This window comes from Trichoderma evansii (assembly GCF_050947405.1).
Source record: "Trichoderma evansii strain SZMC 28006 chromosome Unknown GGI43scaffold_24, whole genome shotgun sequence".
NCBI classification, from domain to species: Eukaryota; Fungi; Ascomycota; class Sordariomycetes; order Hypocreales; family Hypocreaceae; genus Trichoderma; species Trichoderma evansii.
The window spans coordinates 486,016-504,922 of record NW_028145182.1 but is presented as its reverse complement, the minus strand read 5'-3'; the positions used below and the strand labels follow the sequence as shown (position 1 = coordinate 504,922).

The 18,907-nt window shown below is 43.3% G+C and overlaps 7 protein-coding genes across 7 annotated transcripts; 2 read left to right on the top strand and 5 right to left on the bottom strand.

Moving 5' to 3' along the window:
* Positions 1 to 841: 841 nt before the first annotated feature.
* Positions 842 to 2,035, top strand: GGI43DRAFT_387393 (alpha/beta hydrolase; the record flags this gene model as incomplete). The annotated part of the gene is made up of 1 exon (XM_083203925.1): positions 842 to 2,035. The coding sequence occupies one exon, from the start codon at positions 842 to 844 to the stop codon at positions 2,033 to 2,035; it is 1,194 nt and encodes a 397-aa protein (XP_083056944.1).
* A 778-nt stretch (positions 2,036 to 2,813) lies between these two features.
* Positions 2,814 to 4,013, bottom strand: GGI43DRAFT_210689 (peroxidase family protein). The gene is made up of 3 exons (XM_083200205.1): positions 3,657 to 4,013; positions 3,051 to 3,596; positions 2,814 to 2,988 (listed from the first exon to the last, which is right to left on the bottom strand). The coding sequence occupies exons 1-3, from the start codon at positions 3,763 to 3,765 to the stop codon at positions 2,894 to 2,896; spliced, it is 750 nt and encodes a 249-aa protein (XP_083056943.1). The 5' UTR covers positions 3,766 to 4,013; the 3' UTR covers positions 2,814 to 2,893.
* A 2,062-nt stretch (positions 4,014 to 6,075) lies between these two features.
* Positions 6,076 to 8,008, top strand: GGI43DRAFT_210686 (Zn(II)2Cys6 transcription factor). Its single transcript, XM_083200204.1, has 2 exons — positions 6,076 to 6,320; positions 6,376 to 8,008. Exons 1-2 carry the CDS (start codon positions 6,219 to 6,221, stop codon positions 7,978 to 7,980), a joined length of 1,707 nt encoding a protein of 568 aa, XP_083056942.1. The 5' UTR covers positions 6,076 to 6,218; the 3' UTR covers positions 7,981 to 8,008.
* Positions 8,009 to 8,402: 394 nt separating this feature from the next.
* GGI43DRAFT_210685 (uncharacterized protein) lies at positions 8,403 to 9,441 on the bottom strand. The gene has a single exon (XM_083200203.1). The coding sequence runs from the start codon at positions 9,354 to 9,356 to the stop codon at positions 8,745 to 8,747; it is 612 nt and encodes a 203-aa protein (XP_083056941.1). The 5' UTR covers positions 9,357 to 9,441; the 3' UTR covers positions 8,403 to 8,744.
* A 765-nt stretch (positions 9,442 to 10,206) lies between these two features.
* On the bottom strand, positions 10,207 to 13,129 carry GGI43DRAFT_425386 (uncharacterized protein; the record flags this gene model as incomplete). The annotated part of the gene is made up of 5 exons (XM_083208503.1): positions 10,207 to 10,249; positions 10,282 to 10,653; positions 10,689 to 11,972; positions 12,031 to 12,338; positions 12,374 to 13,129. 5 exons carry the CDS (start codon positions 13,127 to 13,129, stop codon positions 10,207 to 10,209), a joined length of 2,763 nt encoding a protein of 920 aa, XP_083056940.1.
* On the bottom strand, positions 13,013 to 13,890 carry GGI43DRAFT_415173 (uncharacterized protein). The gene is made up of 2 exons (XM_083207127.1): positions 13,263 to 13,890; positions 13,013 to 13,152 (listed from the first exon to the last, which is right to left on the bottom strand). The coding sequence occupies exon 1, from the start codon at positions 13,803 to 13,805 to the stop codon at positions 13,536 to 13,538; it is 270 nt and encodes an 89-aa protein (XP_083056939.1). The 5' UTR covers positions 13,806 to 13,890; the 3' UTR covers positions 13,013 to 13,152; positions 13,263 to 13,535.
* A 1,580-nt stretch (positions 13,891 to 15,470) lies between these two features.
* GGI43DRAFT_387389 (isoprenoid synthase domain-containing protein) lies at positions 15,471 to 16,496 on the bottom strand (the record flags this gene model as incomplete). Its single annotated transcript, XM_083203924.1, has 2 exons — positions 15,471 to 16,409; positions 16,479 to 16,496. 2 exons carry the CDS (start codon positions 16,494 to 16,496, stop codon positions 15,471 to 15,473), a joined length of 957 nt encoding a protein of 318 aa, XP_083056938.1.
* Positions 16,497 to 18,907: the final 2,411 nt, after the last annotated feature.

Sequence of the window (18,907 nt, the reverse complement as noted above, 5' to 3'; positions counted from 1 at the left end):
TCTTTTACAAAAGGACTTCATTAAAGATATCCAGTTAACAATCCTCGACAGCGGCGAAGAAGCCAAATGCAGCGCGCATCGCCGTTATCGACCTAGTTTACAATAAGGATATCTATAATAGTATATATGGCAATCATATATCATATATTGAAGCCAAAAGCCAACTGCCGTTACTTGAGGGGCCGAGGGTAATGCTTCTCCTTTGGGGTTGTCGAGTGGGTCAGAGAATAATCCTTTGAAGGAAGAGCTCTCAGATGGGCCAATAACTATTACTGTTTGTCGAATTAATACGCTTCCTGCATATAGGAATGCATATGTATTGAAACGTGTATCAAGCTGGCTGAGTCAAATTTGCGATTGGATCATCTTCGCAGACCTTTTGGAAGTCATCATACATTGCCAAGCTTCATTGCCAAGCTTCATTGTCGCTTCTTAATTGCAGAGAAAGACTTATTCTTTCCTATTTCAGCTCTTCCTATCGGCAAGGCTGCGGCTGTATTAGGGAATTAGCGCATTATAAGTCGCTTGGCGTATGGCGTATGGCTTACAGCGGGCGTATTATAGAGCGTATAAGTCGGCGTATTACCGCATTTGCACTAAAACATCATTTGGAATTAAGCTTCAATTGAGTTTAGAATTAGCGTTGTTTGGAACATTTCTAGAGATCACAGCCCGTTCATTCTCTATATATTCGCTCCCTTTCCCTGCAGTTCTTTCTCTCAATTACTTGCAGACAAGCAGCATTCAGTTTGCTATAAGTTTGAGTCCACCAAATTATATCAAGTTATTATCGACCAACTTCAACCTATCTGGCAGCTCTTTTCAACTCTCCCAGCTGACAATGGCGTCTAAACTCTTGCTCAGCACTCTGCTGCTTATTCCCAGCATATCTGCCTCAGCGAATATAATTCTCGAATCGAGGCCTCATGGATACTGCAAACAGTTCAACATTCCATTGCCTGTCACTGCAGAAACTGCAGTCTATGATATACCAAAAGTAGACAATGATATCGAAGCAGTGGCTTGGGGAATCTACGATGCCACTCGAACTACCGATCATGGTCCCGGAAACATCATCAAGAACACTACAACTTCCGCAACTTTCAACATTCACGCGCAGCTGTGCATCCCTAACTCTGCCGCCAAGAACAATACCCTGCAGATTGCCACACACGGCGTGCACTACGACTCCAGATACTGGGACTCAAAGTATAAGCCAGAGAACCATTCTTATGTGGAGGCAGCTCTTAAAGCAGGATTTTCAATCCTCACATATGATCGCTTGGGAGTCGGCGAATCCGATCACCCGGATGCATACACCGTTGTCCAAGCTCCTCTGGAACTGGAGATTCTTCGCCAATTGACTCTGTTGGCCCGCAATGGCACCTTGTATGAATATGCGGGCCGTGCACAGCCCACCAATTCTCTCTTTACGTCTTTGACCACTCCACACAAAGTCGTTCACATTGGACATAGTTTTGGATCTTTCCTCACCTCTGCATTCATTGCCCGATACGGCCCTCTGACTGATGGAGCGATCGTTACGGGATATCTTTTGACTGAAAACCTCGCCAGCGCTGGTTCAACCACGTTCAGCGTTGAATATGCTGCTACAGGAAACCCTCCCTTTGACCGCCCAAGCGGCTACGTTGTAGCCCAGAGAGATGGTATCCAGAACATCTTCTTCGGAGGTAACCCCAAGACCGCCTTTACATCAGAGTTGCTCGACTATGGCATCAGCATCAAACAGCCAGTCCCCATCGGAGAGTTCGCCTCAGCCTTCTCACTGCTTGGAAATCCCGGCCCATCTTTTAGGGCTCCTGTGCAGTTCCTGCTGCCAGAGTTTGATTTTTACATTTGTCGAGGCGATTGCCGGAACTTGGCCAATATAACCGCCTTGAACGCGACATACCCCCACGCTACCGCCATTGAGGTCGCCCTCCAGCCGAATACTGGCCATGCGCTGCCACTCCACAATAACGCTACCGCGGGTTTCCAAGTCATGTTCGATTTCTTTAAGAGACACGGACTATAGTTGCGCAACGCACTGTGGCTATTGCAAGCCTACGAGATAACGATGGGTGGCCTTAGGTCATATCTCTCGTGGCTGACGCTATCATAATATTCGGCAAGATGTTATTGGATATACGGATAATTGGATTATAAATAAAATGTCATCGGCTAGTTACTGTATTCAATCGTTGAGAGAGTAGTTATTCAATAGTTATCTCTATATGTTATTTAGATTCATTAATGAGCTATACTTTAATGAGACAGCTGTCTTAATCCACCCAGCGATATCCTACCTTTAAGAGCTTGGTGGCAACGATTTACTAGCCAGTAAATTGACCACTGCTGTTTCTCCGATTAATCGAATGGCCTTGGCATGTGATAAACTTGTTAGTTTTCAACTACAGTGGACCAATACGCTGATAACAGACTGAGCTAAGAGTAACTGTCTACCAAAATGCAGTACTAGCTACTTCTTTAACCTCTGACCTCTAATACCTCTTTCGTTGTAGTGATTTAGTGACTAGTTTCAGCGTGACCACTTGGAAAATAGCTGCAATGTTAACATCAAAATTACTGGGCGTCAAGTATTTGTATATAAAGATAATCGCTAACTGCGAACAACAGTACGAATTAACCCCATCATTTCTGAATATAGTTGCCAATGGTTTAATAGTCTATAGGTGTAATTGTTATCTATTCTAATAATTTGGTATTTAGTTGAAAGCTAGTTCTTGCTCTTCTAAATACCAATATTGACGCTTAGGTAGATATGGTTACAAAGCAACAAAAGAAACAGCGACACAAGCTACTCGCTGACCCCTAACCCCTAGCTACCAAGCATTCCATTATGAACAATCCAATGTGTGCTGATTGTTTGTACTTATACTTGCACGGCACTAACTTTTGCGAACATGTTCCCAATATCTACACCTGTCTTCTGGGTTGCAGGCTTAGTATAAGGGAGACGTTCCCACTCTATTAAGTTATCAGCACTGTTTACCGGATAGCATTCACAATCAGCCAGCAGATCGACTTACCAAAGAATAACTTGATCCATTCCTTAGGGGCAGCTCCCACAGAGTCATCCCACAGTGTGGTTAACCATAGAGCTGTCGTTCCGGGGCTGCCCATCATCTCGGTTGCCGAAGCATTGAAGGTCGGGTTGACTTTCTTCGCGTCTGCAACGCGCTCGGCCCTCGCAATAGCCGCTGTTTCTATAGTGACATACTTGGACATTGGATCACTCGTGACCTTATCCAACGCCATCCTTTGGGACATAGTCGCCCAAATCTTAGGATCAAAGTGCAAGTTGTCTCCAAAATAGAAGTCATTTCGCGACAATGATCCATCAAACTCCATGTAGTTATGCTTTGCTAGATCGGCGAGATTGAACGTCGAAGAGTTTCCCGTGGTTGAGAGTTTCATAGACACCACTGACGCAAAGACATCGTCAAAAGTATCGGCAGCGTAGTTGTATGCGTCTACGAAAGCGCTGTGAAGCGTTGCCAGATCAACATTCTTTCCATTGCGTGGAAGGTAGCCGTGGTTGGCAAGGACATTCAGGCCGGGGCAAGGAGATCGGCCTGTAATGTTTTATTAGTTTTCCGAGGATATAAGACGTAGTTGGAGTTTCTTTAACTCACTATCTTTCGGTCCTGCTGGAATCCATTCATGACCCTTCACAGGAAAGTTGGGCAGCCCAAGCCCCGAGGCTAGGCTACTCAGAGCCGTGATGAAAAACAGGCTTCGCATCTTGATTGACTAAGTAGAATACTAGTTGCTCGGTGTAGTCCTGATTGATAGTGGAGCTACTTTCTCTATTTTTTACTTTTCAACCGTATCTCGTGGCGTACTTATACACCTCGAAACTCATATACTTGCCTCTTTGCATCTTCCAATTTAGGTTAGCCTGATAAAGCGTATTTGGGCTGCAAGTAAGAAGTCTGAAAGTCTGGCGTAGCAACAAGCTCTATATTCAGGGGTAGCCAATAGGGGCTCATTCGTTGTTAATCAGTAGAGCGTATTCAGCTGGTGGGGAATTTTGAAGCACTGCCGGATGTTCGGTAAAGCTGTGCAAAAATCAGTGGCTGTTTCAGATTCAGCGCCTTTTCTAAACTAGTTACAGTAAGGGTAGATTGTGTAAAATCCTCCTATTAACGTATTTGACTTTGATTTTCACAGTGCCTAGTATGCCTAGAAATAAGCGAATACGCTGTGGGGCATACGCCGCCTGAAGGAATACGCTCGACGGATGCAGTCAGACCAGGCGCAATCGTCACGCATATGATGACTAGGCCTCGTACCCATTTCTATGCTGTAAAGCAATTTATTTCTTAATATTTACGATGCTGCAACTTAGGACATGGGAATATTTGGAATTGAGAGATGGCAATATTTGGAATTCATTATAACTCTGCAGTTAAATGACATATCAACAATTACTTGCCTGTTCAAGGTGAAGAGAAACATTTGCATATACGCTAGATTGATAGAAGTGTTAGTCTTGTAAATGAAATATTCGCCAGGAATCATTGAACAAAGTCTGCTCAACAAATTGCTTATCACAAACTGTAAACCAAACTTTTCCGCGTCTAACAACGGAATGCACGTAGATACTGTGGCATATAACCATGCTATTGCACTATAACGAAAAGTTACGTTATACCAAACTTTCCAAGATTGCATGGAATACGCTGTGGGTGAAGACATCGAGCGTATCTAAAGAGGCGGCAGTCGGCCCTACAACGGCCATCCACAATGTTAAAGACCTAGCGAGCTAAACTTTCAATGAAAATTCGAACACCTATCCATGTTATTTGCGGAGATGAAAATATGTCGCCTGTGAAGTCTCGAGATACTTAAAGTAAACGCTGCCACTGGAACCCCAATCACGCTAATCAAAAGGAAAGCTCTAATAAACGTCTATCCAAACGGTTGCTATCATATCTGAAAACGCCATTTTCCAGAGCTCTCGAAAATTTGACTGTGATACAATCTACAACAGTATATATTGGATTAGACAACCATGCGGCCTATATCTTGTCATAATTCAACAGCTCATCTACAAAATTCCGGGCACATAATTGTCAGTTCCTAACTTTGCAACTGAAAAGATTTCTCTGTACATCGTATTATGGCCAGCTCATTGTTACTGGCAGGTATCTGCTTATCCATACGATTTGATAAAAAATTACTAATTTCGGGAGAAGAGGTAAAAGGATGGCTAGCTATAATACGGCACATCCTGCGCTCCTCAGTATAAGCATCAGCCTAGGTATAACGAAAATAACCGACGAGTATACGAAACAGCTATATCCTTGGATCTATAGGAAACATTCCAACAGCTCATAGCTGGCTCGTCCGCACACCGCTCAAGTTCCTTGTTACTATGCCTGGTCGAGTATACGCCTAGACGGTTCTAGAAGCAATGCAGCTTATGCTGACGATGCAAAAATGACCCGCATCGAGCTCGATCTCAATACAGCGGCGATCTGGTTTGGGCTACGGCTACTCTTGCCGAAGATGCCCAGTCCCTTGGGGCAAGTTATTGCGCGGCGAGTTGCATTCGAAGTGGCATCCTTAATATAGGCTGTTGAGAGTGCTAACATACGATACAGTTTCGATGCTTTGCAAGATTTAGCGATCCGCGGTCGATACTCTGCCAAAATAAAGACACTCGTTTCTGAATTATTGGATTCTCAATTTCTTCATCGAGATTTTGCCTGTGTATACTTGCGCATCTCCAGGCAGCGCCTTTCCACAGTTACCAACCAGGCACCAACGTCAGTTAAGCCCAGTCGAGCGCGCGCAAAGTATTACGGCGAAACGATACAATTAAAGTGACAGGTCCCATGGCTCTCTTTCTCAAATCCTGAATCTATGCCATTACGCGTCATTGCTATTTGTTTCCTATCCGCGTGTTGCTTAAGAATTGGTCAATCGGGGTTTGCGGACATTGCAAGCCTTCCTTCTGAAGCTCAGCCCCAAAGTCTAAACTGGACTAAGCGATTTGCTTTTGGATAGGCCCAAGCACAGCCTTATTCCTTATTTGAAATTCCAAATACCGCCAATTCCAAATTCAATTAGCGGGACGTTATAGCGGCTAGCGCAACTCTTAAACAACTTTAAATAAGCACAGTTCGAATGATTCCAATGACTCGAGCAACAGTCAGGAGTCAACTCACAGCTTAAAGATTACCGCGAAAATGTCTACACTTCTTACACATATTACGAAAGAATACAAACACCGTCGTTCACATGAAAAATCAAGAAAGGGATGCTTAAGATGCAAGAAACAGAGAAAGAAGGTTAGTTGCAATATAACGTCAAGATGCTAAACTGGGTTGCTGACCGCCCAAACAGTGCGACGAAGTGTTTCCTGTTTGCACTCGCTGCAAGAAGCGGAATCATGAGTGCCAATATTCCTTCCAAGACGAGCGCTTCAGGCCAAAATCCGAACGCATCAGCCCTGAACCGGAATTGTCTGCACCAGAAATCCCAGCTCTGGGATATCTAAGTCTCACTGAAGCCAGCCCGAGGAGCTTCGAAGTTCGCTCCGACGATGCTTGCTCTAGCGTTTCGGGCTTCACCTCTGCATCGCCCTATATTGTTTCGGGAGTTTCGGAGGGGCCACAGACATCTCATGCTTTGAATTCTGAAGAGCTGGAGCTGTTAAGTCATTACATCTCACATACCAGTCGCGCCATCCCGTTCAGTTCAGAAGAACTATACGTTCTCCACGTGGGGATCCCGAATCTCGCATTTGGCAGCAGACCCGTAATGGGCGCCATACTGGCTCTCTCGGCAGTTTGTAAGTGCTATGATATTCTGAAGCACTCGCCAGCGCCTTTGGAGAGATTAGAGGAGATACAAAGGCTGCTTGCTCTGGCAGATCATCATCACACAACATCACTTCACCAATTACAGGCAGCTATATATGATGATCTCTGTGATACAATGTTGGCTAATGCTGCACTGATGGTGTTGTATGCATTGTCTGGCCACTGTGTTCGAGTATTGCTAGCTAAGAAAGCGAAGCGAGCTGGAGAAACACTACCAACCGAGATGTTACCAATGCAGTCACAATGGATAACCTCAATACGTGCTGCTTCCGTGGCGTATATTGGGCTACTAAACAGTACATCCGGCAACGCGGGAGATGAGTTGCTAAGCCCAACTTTGACTGTGGAAAAAGAGGATCCCTCACACTCGGCCAACTTTGCTAGCGACGACGTTTATTTTCCTGAAGATGGCCCTTCGGAGGAGACGAAGCAATTGCTACTCCCCATAGTGTCTGCTACATACAGCGCCGCCTTAGAGAAACTCAACGTACGAGCACAGGCCATCTGCATTGAAGAAAGCGACTTTGGCATTTACGATCAAAATATTCATAATTCCGATCTACAAGCATGTCTTACGTCCCTGAAGCTTCTAGAGGAACTTTTTGCGGCAGTGTTTTCTACCGGCCAGTCAAGACCAGAATCCTCACAAACGTCCTATACTGCATCGAGCCTCTCTCATTTTGGCAAATTAGACAAAGCCTCTCCGTGGTTGAGAAAATATTTGGCTACGGTGACATCAGCCACACCATCAAAAGTACTACGACGAACTATTATGGCTTTTTTGAACCACGTACCGATTGAGTATCTACAGCTTGTTCAATCATCCCTTGATTATATGCCAGTGGCGGTGGGACAAACCAATTGTAATTCTCCCGAACAAGTTGCACCACTTAGTGCAGCGCAACGGTTGGCTATGAATATCTTTGCCCATTGGTTGGTTCTCGTTATGCTTTTAGATGGCGTGTGGTGGATTGGTAGCATTGGACAATGGGAGCTGGGACGAATACTATCATTTGCAGAAACCCAAGATTGGGCTCCAGAATTTACAAAGACAGAAGAGAGTTGGTGGCCAAAGAGCATGTATGCTGTTCAGAAAGCAATCACCGAACCTATAGAACATATTTAATTTTATTAGCCAGCCTGGTATCAGATGCCATATTTTGACTAATATATCATGACCTCCAAAATAGAAGAATATATTTCACTAGTGCCTCGAGTATTCTAACGAAACTGCGCACAAATTCCTAGTTTCCGGCTTAATCTGTATTTGTATATTTATTTATGGGAAATATTATTTAGCATCCTAGTTTCGTTATCCAGCACCCCAGGTGTTGCTAATATCACGAAATTGCAGCTATTTTGATCTTCTTCTACTGCCTCTACTACCTCTACTACTTCTACTGCTTCTACTATTATCTAGTATTTAAATATTCTTAGTATATATGCTAACTGCCTTGTTAAATTACGGCCGGGGTGCTGGATAATGAAGCTGGGATACTGAATAATATTTCCCTTTTATTATTTGTATTAACTACTTTCTTACTAGCTGCCGTGCCTTGTTTATAAGTATAATAACTTATATTACTAATTCCACAAGCGTGCTGACCTGACGAAACGGTACGCGTGCGTTCTCTGTTCCGATTGCTCTGTGGGTTTGTATTTTTTTGTGTTAATACAGCTCTCTCTAGCCACGCCTTCGTAGCCAGTATGTTAAATATGTTACCTGCTACTTTCCCACCTCTCCAGTGCATGTTTATAAGCAAGGCTGAGCTATATTCCTATGTCCACTCTATTTCCTATGTTCTCTTCGTGGCCTATATTGGATATTAAGTAGCCGTCTTTTTCATCATTGTACTCTTATCTTCTGTAGATTGGACTGATCAAATAAACTCATGAACTCTTTGGGGTGTAAACTGTGCCAATAGTTGCCTTGTCAACTCCGAATAGAACTCTCAACCATTGCGCTAATTTTTCGGCAATAGTCCTATCTGGATCTTTTTCTTTCTTCGCCTCCATTTTCTCCCTATATTCTTGATAGTTTTCATGAGCATTTTCCCAAGCCGAGGGGTCGTCCGCTTCTTTAAATAATTCTCTGCTATATTCTTCCATCAACTGCACTACTGAATCTGACCGTGTACAGTAATTGACTAATGGAAAATATATATAACGCCCGAAACAATAGATGCATGGACGAAGCCAGATTTTGAATTCCGAATACATGATTCTGAGGGGTTGTCCAACAGATGAATAGAGGGCTTTTCGTGAAATGCGTAGAATCGGGCCAACAATTTTATCACCCAAAATTTGGGCATTAGTTAACGCAATAACAGTAACTAAAAGGGCAACAACCGCGGTAACAGCCATGCTGATAAATGTGTGCCTAGAAGGCGTATCGCTCATGCTAAATATACCAGTGGCAAAGCCAACAGGAAGAAAAATGACTGTCACATATGTAAACAGGCGAATATCATCTGCCCCACGTAGCTCTAAATCGCCACGCATTTTATCCAAATTCGTTGAAAGAGATGCATTGAAAGAGGTGATATTGACGTAGCACCTCTGCAATTCATGATACTTATGATAGTTATGGGCCTGTAATTTAGAAATGATCGGTCGGTAATCGCGTTCATCGCTCTTGGTCCATCGAGGCTTGTCATGTCCTCGTGCTCTTTCTCAATCGTTCCAAAGTGCAATCCTTGCTAGATTCTCCTGGAGATAATTTTCAACTATTTGAAGAATATGCTGAAATTTATACCACAGTCGGCTGATAGCAACGAACCTCCCATTGTCTATCTTCGCAAAGAGGTCAAATGTGTCTAAAAGTGCTGATGCAGGCGCCTGTTGGCCGAGATTTTTGCCATTAGCGCTATTCTGTATACTCTTTTTAATCTCTTCAAGAATTGCCTGTGAGGAAAGCAATATTTCTTGTAGCATAGTGCCGACTATAAGGAGCTCCAGAACCCGCCGCTGCCTCCAAGGATTTGCTTTTGAGATAGCGCCGAAGTGCTTATTAACTACCCTGTGCAGCTCCCAGTCTGGATCAGACAACTCTTTTGGGTTGAATTCAAAGAAGTGGCACGTCCAATAGCGATCAAAGTAGTCACCATCGAATCTGAAACTAATTACAGCCCGACTGATCCGCTTCTCTTCAACTATGCGAGGATGATGCGGGTATTCGACTTCTTCTAATATAGGTATACCGACAACTGTGGATGGGACTTTATGGTCAAGAATTTGATAAAATGATAGGTGAAATTCCGTTATCCATTTGTTTGTCTCAGGAGTAACGTCGTCAAAGAAATATTTGTCATATGCTGCATGCCTGTCAAAAAAAGATGAAATTTTAGATCTTTCAGATGAGGCAAGGTAGCAAATCAACGCAGTCGCTGAATCCGCTTTAGAAAAATGAAATAGCCTCTTTTTGGACTTTTCAGGCGTCCGCATTCCACCAACATATTCGTAAATTGTGGGGTTAGAAACGATCAAGGCATTCGCGTACTCCTTATTGGAAGAGCTACCTCTTGGTACGTCAATAATGTAGCCCATGATTGGATTCTCCGTAGATAGAATCCCTTCATCTAGCTTAATCAGATAAAGTGCGTTTGCTATGACATTCCCAACTCTGTTGAAAGTCTCTTTTTGGGATAGTAGCAAGACTTCATCATTTTGAACAATCTCCTTTAATCTGCAATCTTTTGATAAATTGCACCCAAAACCAAAGAATTTTGGCTCATTGTACATCCACTCATCTTGGAGCTCAACAATATTGTTCTGATCAATAAAATTCTTGAAGGGGACGCTTTTTTTATGGCCAGCTTTCCGTTGATAGTAGACAGCCCAGGAGTGAAAACCGCAGCACTCAGACGATCGAACATATTTTCTAACGCCTGATTAAACTCGATAGAGGTCATGTATACGGCTTGCTGTTTTGTGAATTGGTCTTGTATTGAGGAATGAAAATTAGAAATGTCTGAAGAGCCATTAATTTCGTCTTCAATCGTTGATGAAGCCTTCGCATGTTTCCATAAAATGTATGGCACCTCAAATGTAGCACTCCAATAGGAATCACACATAACATCTTTCATAAAGATAGCAGGCTCTTTGCCTTCACTTAGTTGTCCTGGGAAAAGTCCATTCGCAGAAGAACTGCTGAGTAAGATTAACTTCGAATAATGCATCATTTCCTTTGCAGGCTTTGAGTTTATAGAGACGCCATTTGAAGACATAATTATCGCAAGCGCAAATTGAAGTGAATAATCCCATTGAGTGTTTTGGTTATCTTCATGCTGTGCTTGACAATCCACGGTATTCGCCCAAACATCAATCTTTTCTGGATCACCAGACTTCGATGGCGACAGAGGCTTATCGAATAAGCCTAGATCTATAGCAGAAAAGAGCACGGTTTCTTTCTCTCGAATTAAGAACCTGGTCTTGATGGTGCTACGCGAAATAGCTATCATGCGTTTTTTCAACACAGGATTCTCTGTAGTAAATCTCTTGATAATATTAGTCCGGATTTCATCTGATGAGTAGCTCATGTTGCGCGATTTATGTTTGGCAACACATGCGCTTTTTTTAACCTGAAGATTCTCACTAAGACCAAGATATTCCACCGATTTAGCAGCCCACCAAATGATAGCATGGTCAGGGAAGTAGAATGAATGTATCAGAGCCTCTTTTCTGGGGCGGGGGAACGCATAAACGCCGTGCTTATTTTCCCTATCGAGCATTTCGACCCATTTTTTGATAATCTCAATGAGTTTGAGATTCGTTCGGACTTCACTACGTGTCTCGCTGTCTTTAGTTATTCGACAAAACTCTGCGACTTTAATGATATAAAATGGAGTCTCCATGAGAGACTTCTGAGGCAACGATGAATCTTGTTTAGCCGTCATGGGTTGACCAGTAGCCCTGTAGTGAGAGTCAATCAGGCCATCGGTTGTTTCCATCTGGCCAGTTATCCACTTCAAATGCCCTCGACATACTTCCCAAATGCGAGAGCGCATCTGGCAGCCAAATCTGTTACAGATACTGCTCTGCACCGTACAAGAGCGATGGCTTGTGTCGAGTTGTACGTGGAGATGGTGAAACGCTTGGAGCAGAAATTGGAATGCGGAACTTCTTTTGTCAGTTTCAATGTATAATTAATACCATTAGGTTACTATATTTAACTTACAAGCTTGACTCGTTTGCAACTCTATGACCGGCCATATCTCCACATGTGATTGCAATTGGCTGAATGATACTCTCAGTAATGTCCCCGATAGGAATGCTGCAGACAGATAGTATATGTTCCAAATTTCTCTTTAATGTAAAGTCAAGATGCTCATCGCCAGGAAAGATCGGATTTGCGAATGAAAGCTCAGAATTTTGAGCGTCTGTTTTCAACTTTTGTAAGAGTTCCATGGGGAGGCAGGGCGGTGGTATACGCTCAGCTTCGGATGGCGAGGCTAAGTGTAACGTATATGCTATCGTTACAGTTACCTTGCCATCCTTCTTAAGGCTGTCCAGTCCAATACCTGGTTTCCAGGTGTTATTATATATTTAGCGGTGTTTTTGCGTCGAACGTTCCGAGGAGAGTCGTTTATGAACGGCCATATAGCCAAGATAACAGCTTTCTCATTATTCTGTGTTGGTTCACTGGCATTGCCGTCTTGTCCTGTTCCAATCTTGTGCATCCTTATTATACAATGATTCCCTTCAGGTGCCCAGTGCTTATGGGAACTGTGGGATATTTCCTGCTTATTCCAGTTACTATTGTTCGAAAAGTCGACATCTCGAATAAGTAACTCGGCATTGATAGTCATTTCTGGGAAATTAGCCGGTGAATCATCGCGAGAAGTAAATGTATATGTCTGATACACAGTCTCTTTAGAAATGAAGTATTGAACTTCAATGTTGAATTTTCCAAATATTGTTTCGGTCATAAAATTTGGCCAACGGTTGTTAAGAAAACTCAATTTTGGCATTTTATCCCTTGCTTCCGATGTATTAAAGCTCTCGATATCAAGTCGCATTCCTTTAAAAGGGTTAGCAACATGGTTTTGGAGATGTGCCATGCGCTGTGTGACAAAATATGGTTCAGGAACATCTTTTAGATCAACGCAGTAGAATCCAGATGGCTTGTTTCCAAAATACCGGGTTATTTGAAGTAAATGGCCATAAGAGTTTGCCGTCGCTGTAACACCACTTTCCCCAAAAGAGGCGTAGGTTGATCGACGGCGAGTTTTATCTTGGGCTTCGAAGGGAATTGAGATAATGCCTGTGTTTGACATGATTTCTGCAAGCTTATTTTTTGCTTTAACATTTATTAGCCATGAACAATATAATGAATCAACTGATGTCATATACCAGTAGCCAAATGATGACCACGGTCCAAATTCATGAAACAGGCAATGCGTCACTCACAACAGACAATCTTGAGCCTCTACCACACAGCCAGGAGTTTGAATAATAGTTTTACACTATCACAGCAATATTTAAGATATTTGGCTCTGAATGTCCAGAAAATGAAATCGTTCGGAATAGTTAAGTGAAAGGGGATGAAAGATTTGGCAGCTTTTAAAGTCTGGACCTAGTTGTACACCGCTTCTTTAATCTATATATACTTGAGGTTCTGCATACGATATATTGACAGTCACACCAACTATAGGATTAGAAAATTCAGGCTATACCACCCCCTCATTTCGATTCAATATACTCTGTACCCCGAGCCGCGTTGCGTCTTTTTAGCACCGCATCACTCCATATGCATCTTTGATCTAAAAAGAGAAGGCTGAGGCACGGCACGTCTGCGCTGCAGCCACTGCAATGTGGCACAATATTACTGGCAGAGGTGAGCCATGAAAAGACTAGTATATTTCCCAGCAGTATTAGTCCCATCAAAGAGGGAGCAAAATAATGGGTTTCCTTATTAAATGTCAAGGCCAGGCATTTTGGGGTGGGCATCATGCCTCTTATAGCCAACAAAAAATACTAGTTCTGCGATGAGAAGTTTTATTACTATAATTGAAGTCGATGGAAACCTATGCTCCTGCCCCCCCTTTTAACATTTCCATTCTCGCCAAACGATTGCATATAAGCGCCAGGATTCGTGAGCAGCCCAGGAAAAATACGAAAGTAGTACGAAATGGCACAATATTATGCAGCCTCGTACAGTGACGCTGTGGTCACCGAAATAGTCAAATCCCGTAGCTCATTCAGCAGGCAGCAACGCTGTTGGTCCTAGATTGTGTTGCATCAGGCAGCCGAAAAAGGATCAATCCATTGAAAGAGATCTATCTCGACTCTTCACTGGATTTTGATGGCCGCAAGCCTATTGTATCTGATCAATACGGCATGATATATCAAGTATAGGTGCTTTATCGAAAAACATGATTATAACTGCGGAAACTCTTAGCAACGGCAGCCTTAATCCCTAAGGGCGTATTCCGTATAATACTAAGAGCAAAATCAATCATAAACTGCTAAGACTATGGCTATGGAGCACACGCAATCGTTGCTCGGCCGCTAGCTCATCCGAATGCTTGATTTAGGAAATAATTATTCAGCATCTCAGTTTTATTATCCAGCGCCCCAGCTATTGCTACTGCCTCTACTGCTTCTACTGCTTCTACTGCTTCTACTGCTTCTACTGCTTCTACTGCTTCTACTGCTTCTACTGCTTCTACTGCTTCTACTGCTTCTACTTCTTCGAGTATTATCTAGCAGTTACATATTTTTATACGTGTGTTAACTGCCTTGTTAAATCACGGCCGGGGTGCTGGATAATGAAACTGGGATGCTGAATAATATTTCTCTTGATTTATGGTGCCTAAAAAAGTTCGGCTGCAGCCGCGTACAAAAGGAGGCTGAGGCTGAAAGGATCCTGGGTGTGATACCGCCCTGAAATTTAAATTTATCGCGAGTTTACGCGAAGTGCTCTCCACTATGATCTGTGTCGCGCCTCGCAACGATAATTCGATTGGCTGGGGGGTGAGGACACGCGTTGCTGAATGGTTCCCTACCAGTGCCTATAAAATCATATCTAGTAGATCTTCATGTTAGCGTCACTCTTTCGCGTAAGGTATCTAAATATTAAACAGTTTAGAGCACGCTTCGTTGTTCACGATTCTCAAGCTGCATGTGCTACCAAACATTGAAGCTCACAATTTTATGATGCAAAAAAGTTTGAGTGATTACGCTGTGCAGTAATAGAGAACAATCACACATAGATTTCAGATTTTGGCTCATGTATATTCCATAGATACGATACGTTTTGACCTATTTTGATCATCAAAAAGCAATAGTTTATCTAACGTATTTTTGTCATATGCATCAGAACATTTGATAATCAATAACTTGTGCTGACTAGAGACAGAATAACATTTCCTAATGTTTGTCCAAACCATCCATCTCATTTTGCTCTTAAATATCCCAGACAATATTATCATTTATTGCTGTTTGACCTATTCAAACTTCTTAACCCCCGCCTTTCATCGTATATTATCTCTCATCCCACTCCTCCTACTTTTAGAGCCTAATGCAGTACCGTTTATAAACCCTGCCGCAATAATTCCTTTGAAAAAAATCATGTACCGATACCAATTCACCTGATCGACACCAATGTCAGCTGCTTTAAGCTCCCTCACACAGCGACTGCAAGCGATATCGTTTAATCGCAGTATGAAAGTGAACAAATCCCTTTTGGAAAGCCTTAAAGTGGTAGAGGTACTCGGGTGCATTGGCTAGCCCAGCAATTACTCGCTCACCAGCCTCTACGCCCTCGTTGGCCACCTTTTGCAACGCCGTTAGAATATCGCATTGTTCCATCTGGGCTCGCTGATCAATGTAGTTGCCCGTCTCCTCGGCCAACATCTCCTTATAGAAGGAGAGAACATCATTGACAATGTTGGTAAAGATAATGACATCTGGGATGACGTGAACGTATTTGTCAATGCCGCCTTTAGGAAGTTGGTAATCCGTAACACACGCAACTACTACTAGCGAGTACATTGGCGATAGCCCTGTCTTGAAGCGCAACCAGTCCGGATATTTAGGAGCTTGGGGCTTTACATCTTGACCAATTGTCAATGCCTCAATACCCATGCCATTGATGAAGTCGTAAGAAGCCGTGACCATCATGCTAGCAACGATAGGGTGGAAAATCTTCCAAAATCTTGGCATTATCTCGTGGAAGTACCACTCCAGGACTGGGTCACCAAGTGGTTTACCCGTGTGGATATTAAGCTGTAGGTATCGTAACAAATCGGGCTTGGTATCGAGCAAGTCATCCGCGTGGAAGAAAAATATGGTCAGGTGTGTCACGAGGACCTGGTATTCGAGCGGATGGGTTGGAGCGAAGTCGATTCCTGCCCAACATGACATGTCGAGATGGTGTTTGTGGTTGAGAAGTTCGATGTGATCTCGAAGACTTGATGCTTTCAAATCTGTCATGACGGCTGCATAAAGCTCGGTAATATCTGTTGGGGTGAAGGCGTCCTTGTCCAATTTGCCGCCATCTGTGATCCTATCAACAAAGTCTGTTAGGGTATCGCGAATGATGGCAGCTGATTTCTGGTTTCTTTGTTAGTATCTTCATGATACAGGTAAGATTCAAGGTTGATAAAAGGAAACGTAGCTTACTTCTGGAACAATCATCATCTTGTCGACGAGTATAGGGAGTTTGATAGTTAATGCTTCTTGATTGATGAGGAAATCAGGAGTTGGTTTGGCTTGCTTTATACTCAACCATGGTTACGTATTGCTACACATTGCTACAGCATCTCCATAGATGAGAAACTGTTTATTTCGTCAGGGGATCCCCATTGCGGCTGATGCTTTGCGCTATGCCCCTGATCCCCATGATAAGTTGCGGTAAATAGGAATTGGCTCAGGGGAAATGGTACGATTTAAGAAACAGACTACAGAAAGACCCTACCGTACCTTGCAGAGGTGCTCCATATGCCATTACTAGTAATGTATTGCGATCATACCGGTATAGCGCAGCTCGACGCGTGGCGAGTCTTGCATTAATCAAGCTGGCCTTGCCATGTGAGGGGGGAGTTTGCAAGGGCAAGGGGGACATTGAAGAAACAACCGGTGTCTGCTGTCTATCACTTATCAGGACGAATCCACAGCCACAATGTCGGACTTCGGTACCATCTTCCATCCTGTAGACAAGCTAGTGCTAGTGGGCGGAATGATCGTCGTATCCGTGACGGCAGCTAAGGGAACTTGAAATGAATGGTCAATGCCGTAGATGGAGTGCGTACGAGTGCTGCGGGATTACTGTAGTATTGGCACTAGTAATGGAGCTTGAAGAAATAAGGCAGCTATGAGCAAGATGCTTTGTCCTCGGAAGCTCTACTCCGGAACCGCGTGATTACGAGAGTCGATCTGAGTAAGTTATTTCGGATATACTACTGCTATATAGATGAAGAGCTATGCGTAGTGGGTGGGGACCCCAAAGTCTGGTTATTATTACAACTAACAAGCGAAGGGGGAATTCCCCGACTAGACAATAACGAGCTGTCACTTTCACGGATTTGAACTGCCGGAACCCTTGGACTTTTTCGCACGCTAATTGGCCGGCTCGTCAACAGAGATAACCGAATTCGACTCCAGCCTTTTCCCAATAGCGGAGGACCCATGAGATAATTTCCTAGTTTGGTGTAGTGTGGTATTTTGACAGCGTGGAAACGTTGCTAGCTTACCGTTGAAGTTGGGACCTTTTCGAATAATAACTATGGCCTGACTTTGGTACGGGGATAACGAGACCTGGAAAATTATTTGGAGCAGAATACGAAGTGGCTTTTTCTGGGACGAGGGCCTGTTGAAATGTGCAGGCATATTTGTATTGCATAATACTGGATTTTTCTTTGAGAGTCGAGCAACTTCCGCTAGAATGAAGTTCTGATCATCCTAGGCTACTTGTCTCGAGTGCCAAACGCCAACACTAGGACTCGCATATTGAGGCGTGTTCAATTTGTCGATACTTTCGATTATTTTAACGAAACCAGAATAATAATTTAAATAGGCAGCAGTAGTATTCCCAAAAAAAGCCGCTCATGGAGTTGAAACTTGGCCGCACCACCGAAGCTTTTTTGACGCACCAGGGGTACCACGCTGAAGATCCACTATAAGTCGAACAGTTTTTCCTCTTTAGTAAAAGCGTAAATACTGTATTAGGGGATCAGAGCAAGCCGCGTGTTATATCCGTAGGCCGGGGAAATGCGTATTTGGCATTGTCAGCAGCATAAGTCCTATCGTAGAGCCGCATATCAGTAATCTATGCGGACATAGTTTCTCCGGAGTAGGAGTAGGCAGCAGCAAGAGAGATTTGCTTCTGCAGATGAATGATGAGTATGTAAAATATAATATATATAATATATAATATTTCTAGTAAAGGCATGCAGATCCATCAGAGTGCTCCAGGTATTTCTAGTACTACTAGCACAAGGATATCAAATGCTCAACTTCACAGCTAAATTTAACAGCTTGAAGAACTGATGAACACAAGGCTTTCATTATCACAATAAACATCATAACCGCCTCACAAGTACCACCCTTAAGGCAGGAGGTACCTTTACATATAATATTAAAGGGAATATACACATATCTTCACAGCCTGCACTAATTCCAGCTCCAGGGCATCATTTTCAACCTCCCTTATAGTAGCAGCAGAGGCAGCACTACAAGTAGGAAGATGACAGTAAGTATTTTCTGCTAATAATTACTATGCGGGGCCAGCCTTACCGGATATAGTTTAATGATATGTGGAAATAGGGATTTAATGTGTAGAAATTGAGTTGCTCATCAGGAGACCGATAACCCGGAAAATTCACTAGCAAGTTGCTGACATCCTGGTTATACACTAGCATTGCATAAAGGGGTCTGGATGCACCGCCCACATTCCGCGGCGGCCGGCCACGGCCCGGTAATCTAGACTTGCCCTAACGCTCTTATAAGAAGTAGAGCAAGTGTGTCCTTGTTGGAAGGAAAATCTTCGCGGTTTTATAATGAGTGATGATGAGTTGAGAGCTTGATCGGGGCCATAATCGGGGCATGTAAGA

Excerpts from the sequence above, each read along its gene's own strand:
- GGI43DRAFT_210689 (XM_083200205.1), bottom strand. The coding sequence starts at position 3,765 with ATGCGAAGCCTGTTTTTCATCACGGCTCTGAGTAGCCTAGCCTCGGGG. Across the intron at positions 3,597-3,656 it reads TCCAGCAGGACCGAAAGATA|GCCGATCTCCTTGCCCCGGC; the intron begins GTGAGTTAAAGA and ends AAAACATTACAG. Across the intron at positions 2,989-3,050 it reads ATGGATCAAGTTATTCTTTG|AGTGGGAACGTCTCCCTTAT; the intron begins GTAAGTCGATCT and ends ATAACTTAATAG.
- GGI43DRAFT_210686 (XM_083200204.1), top strand. The coding sequence starts at position 6,219 with ATGTCTACACTTCTTACACATATTACGAAAGAATACAAACACCGTCGT. Across the intron at positions 6,321-6,375 it reads GCAAGAAACAGAGAAAGAAG|TGCGACGAAGTGTTTCCTGT; the intron begins GTTAGTTGCAAT and ends CCGCCCAAACAG.
- GGI43DRAFT_210685 (XM_083200203.1), bottom strand. The coding sequence starts at position 9,356 with ATGCGTGGCGATTTAGAGCTACGTGGGGCAGATGATATTCGCCTGTTT.
- GGI43DRAFT_415173 (XM_083207127.1), bottom strand. The coding sequence starts at position 13,805 with ATGATGCCCACCCCAAAATGCCTGGCCTTGACATTTAATAAGGAAACC.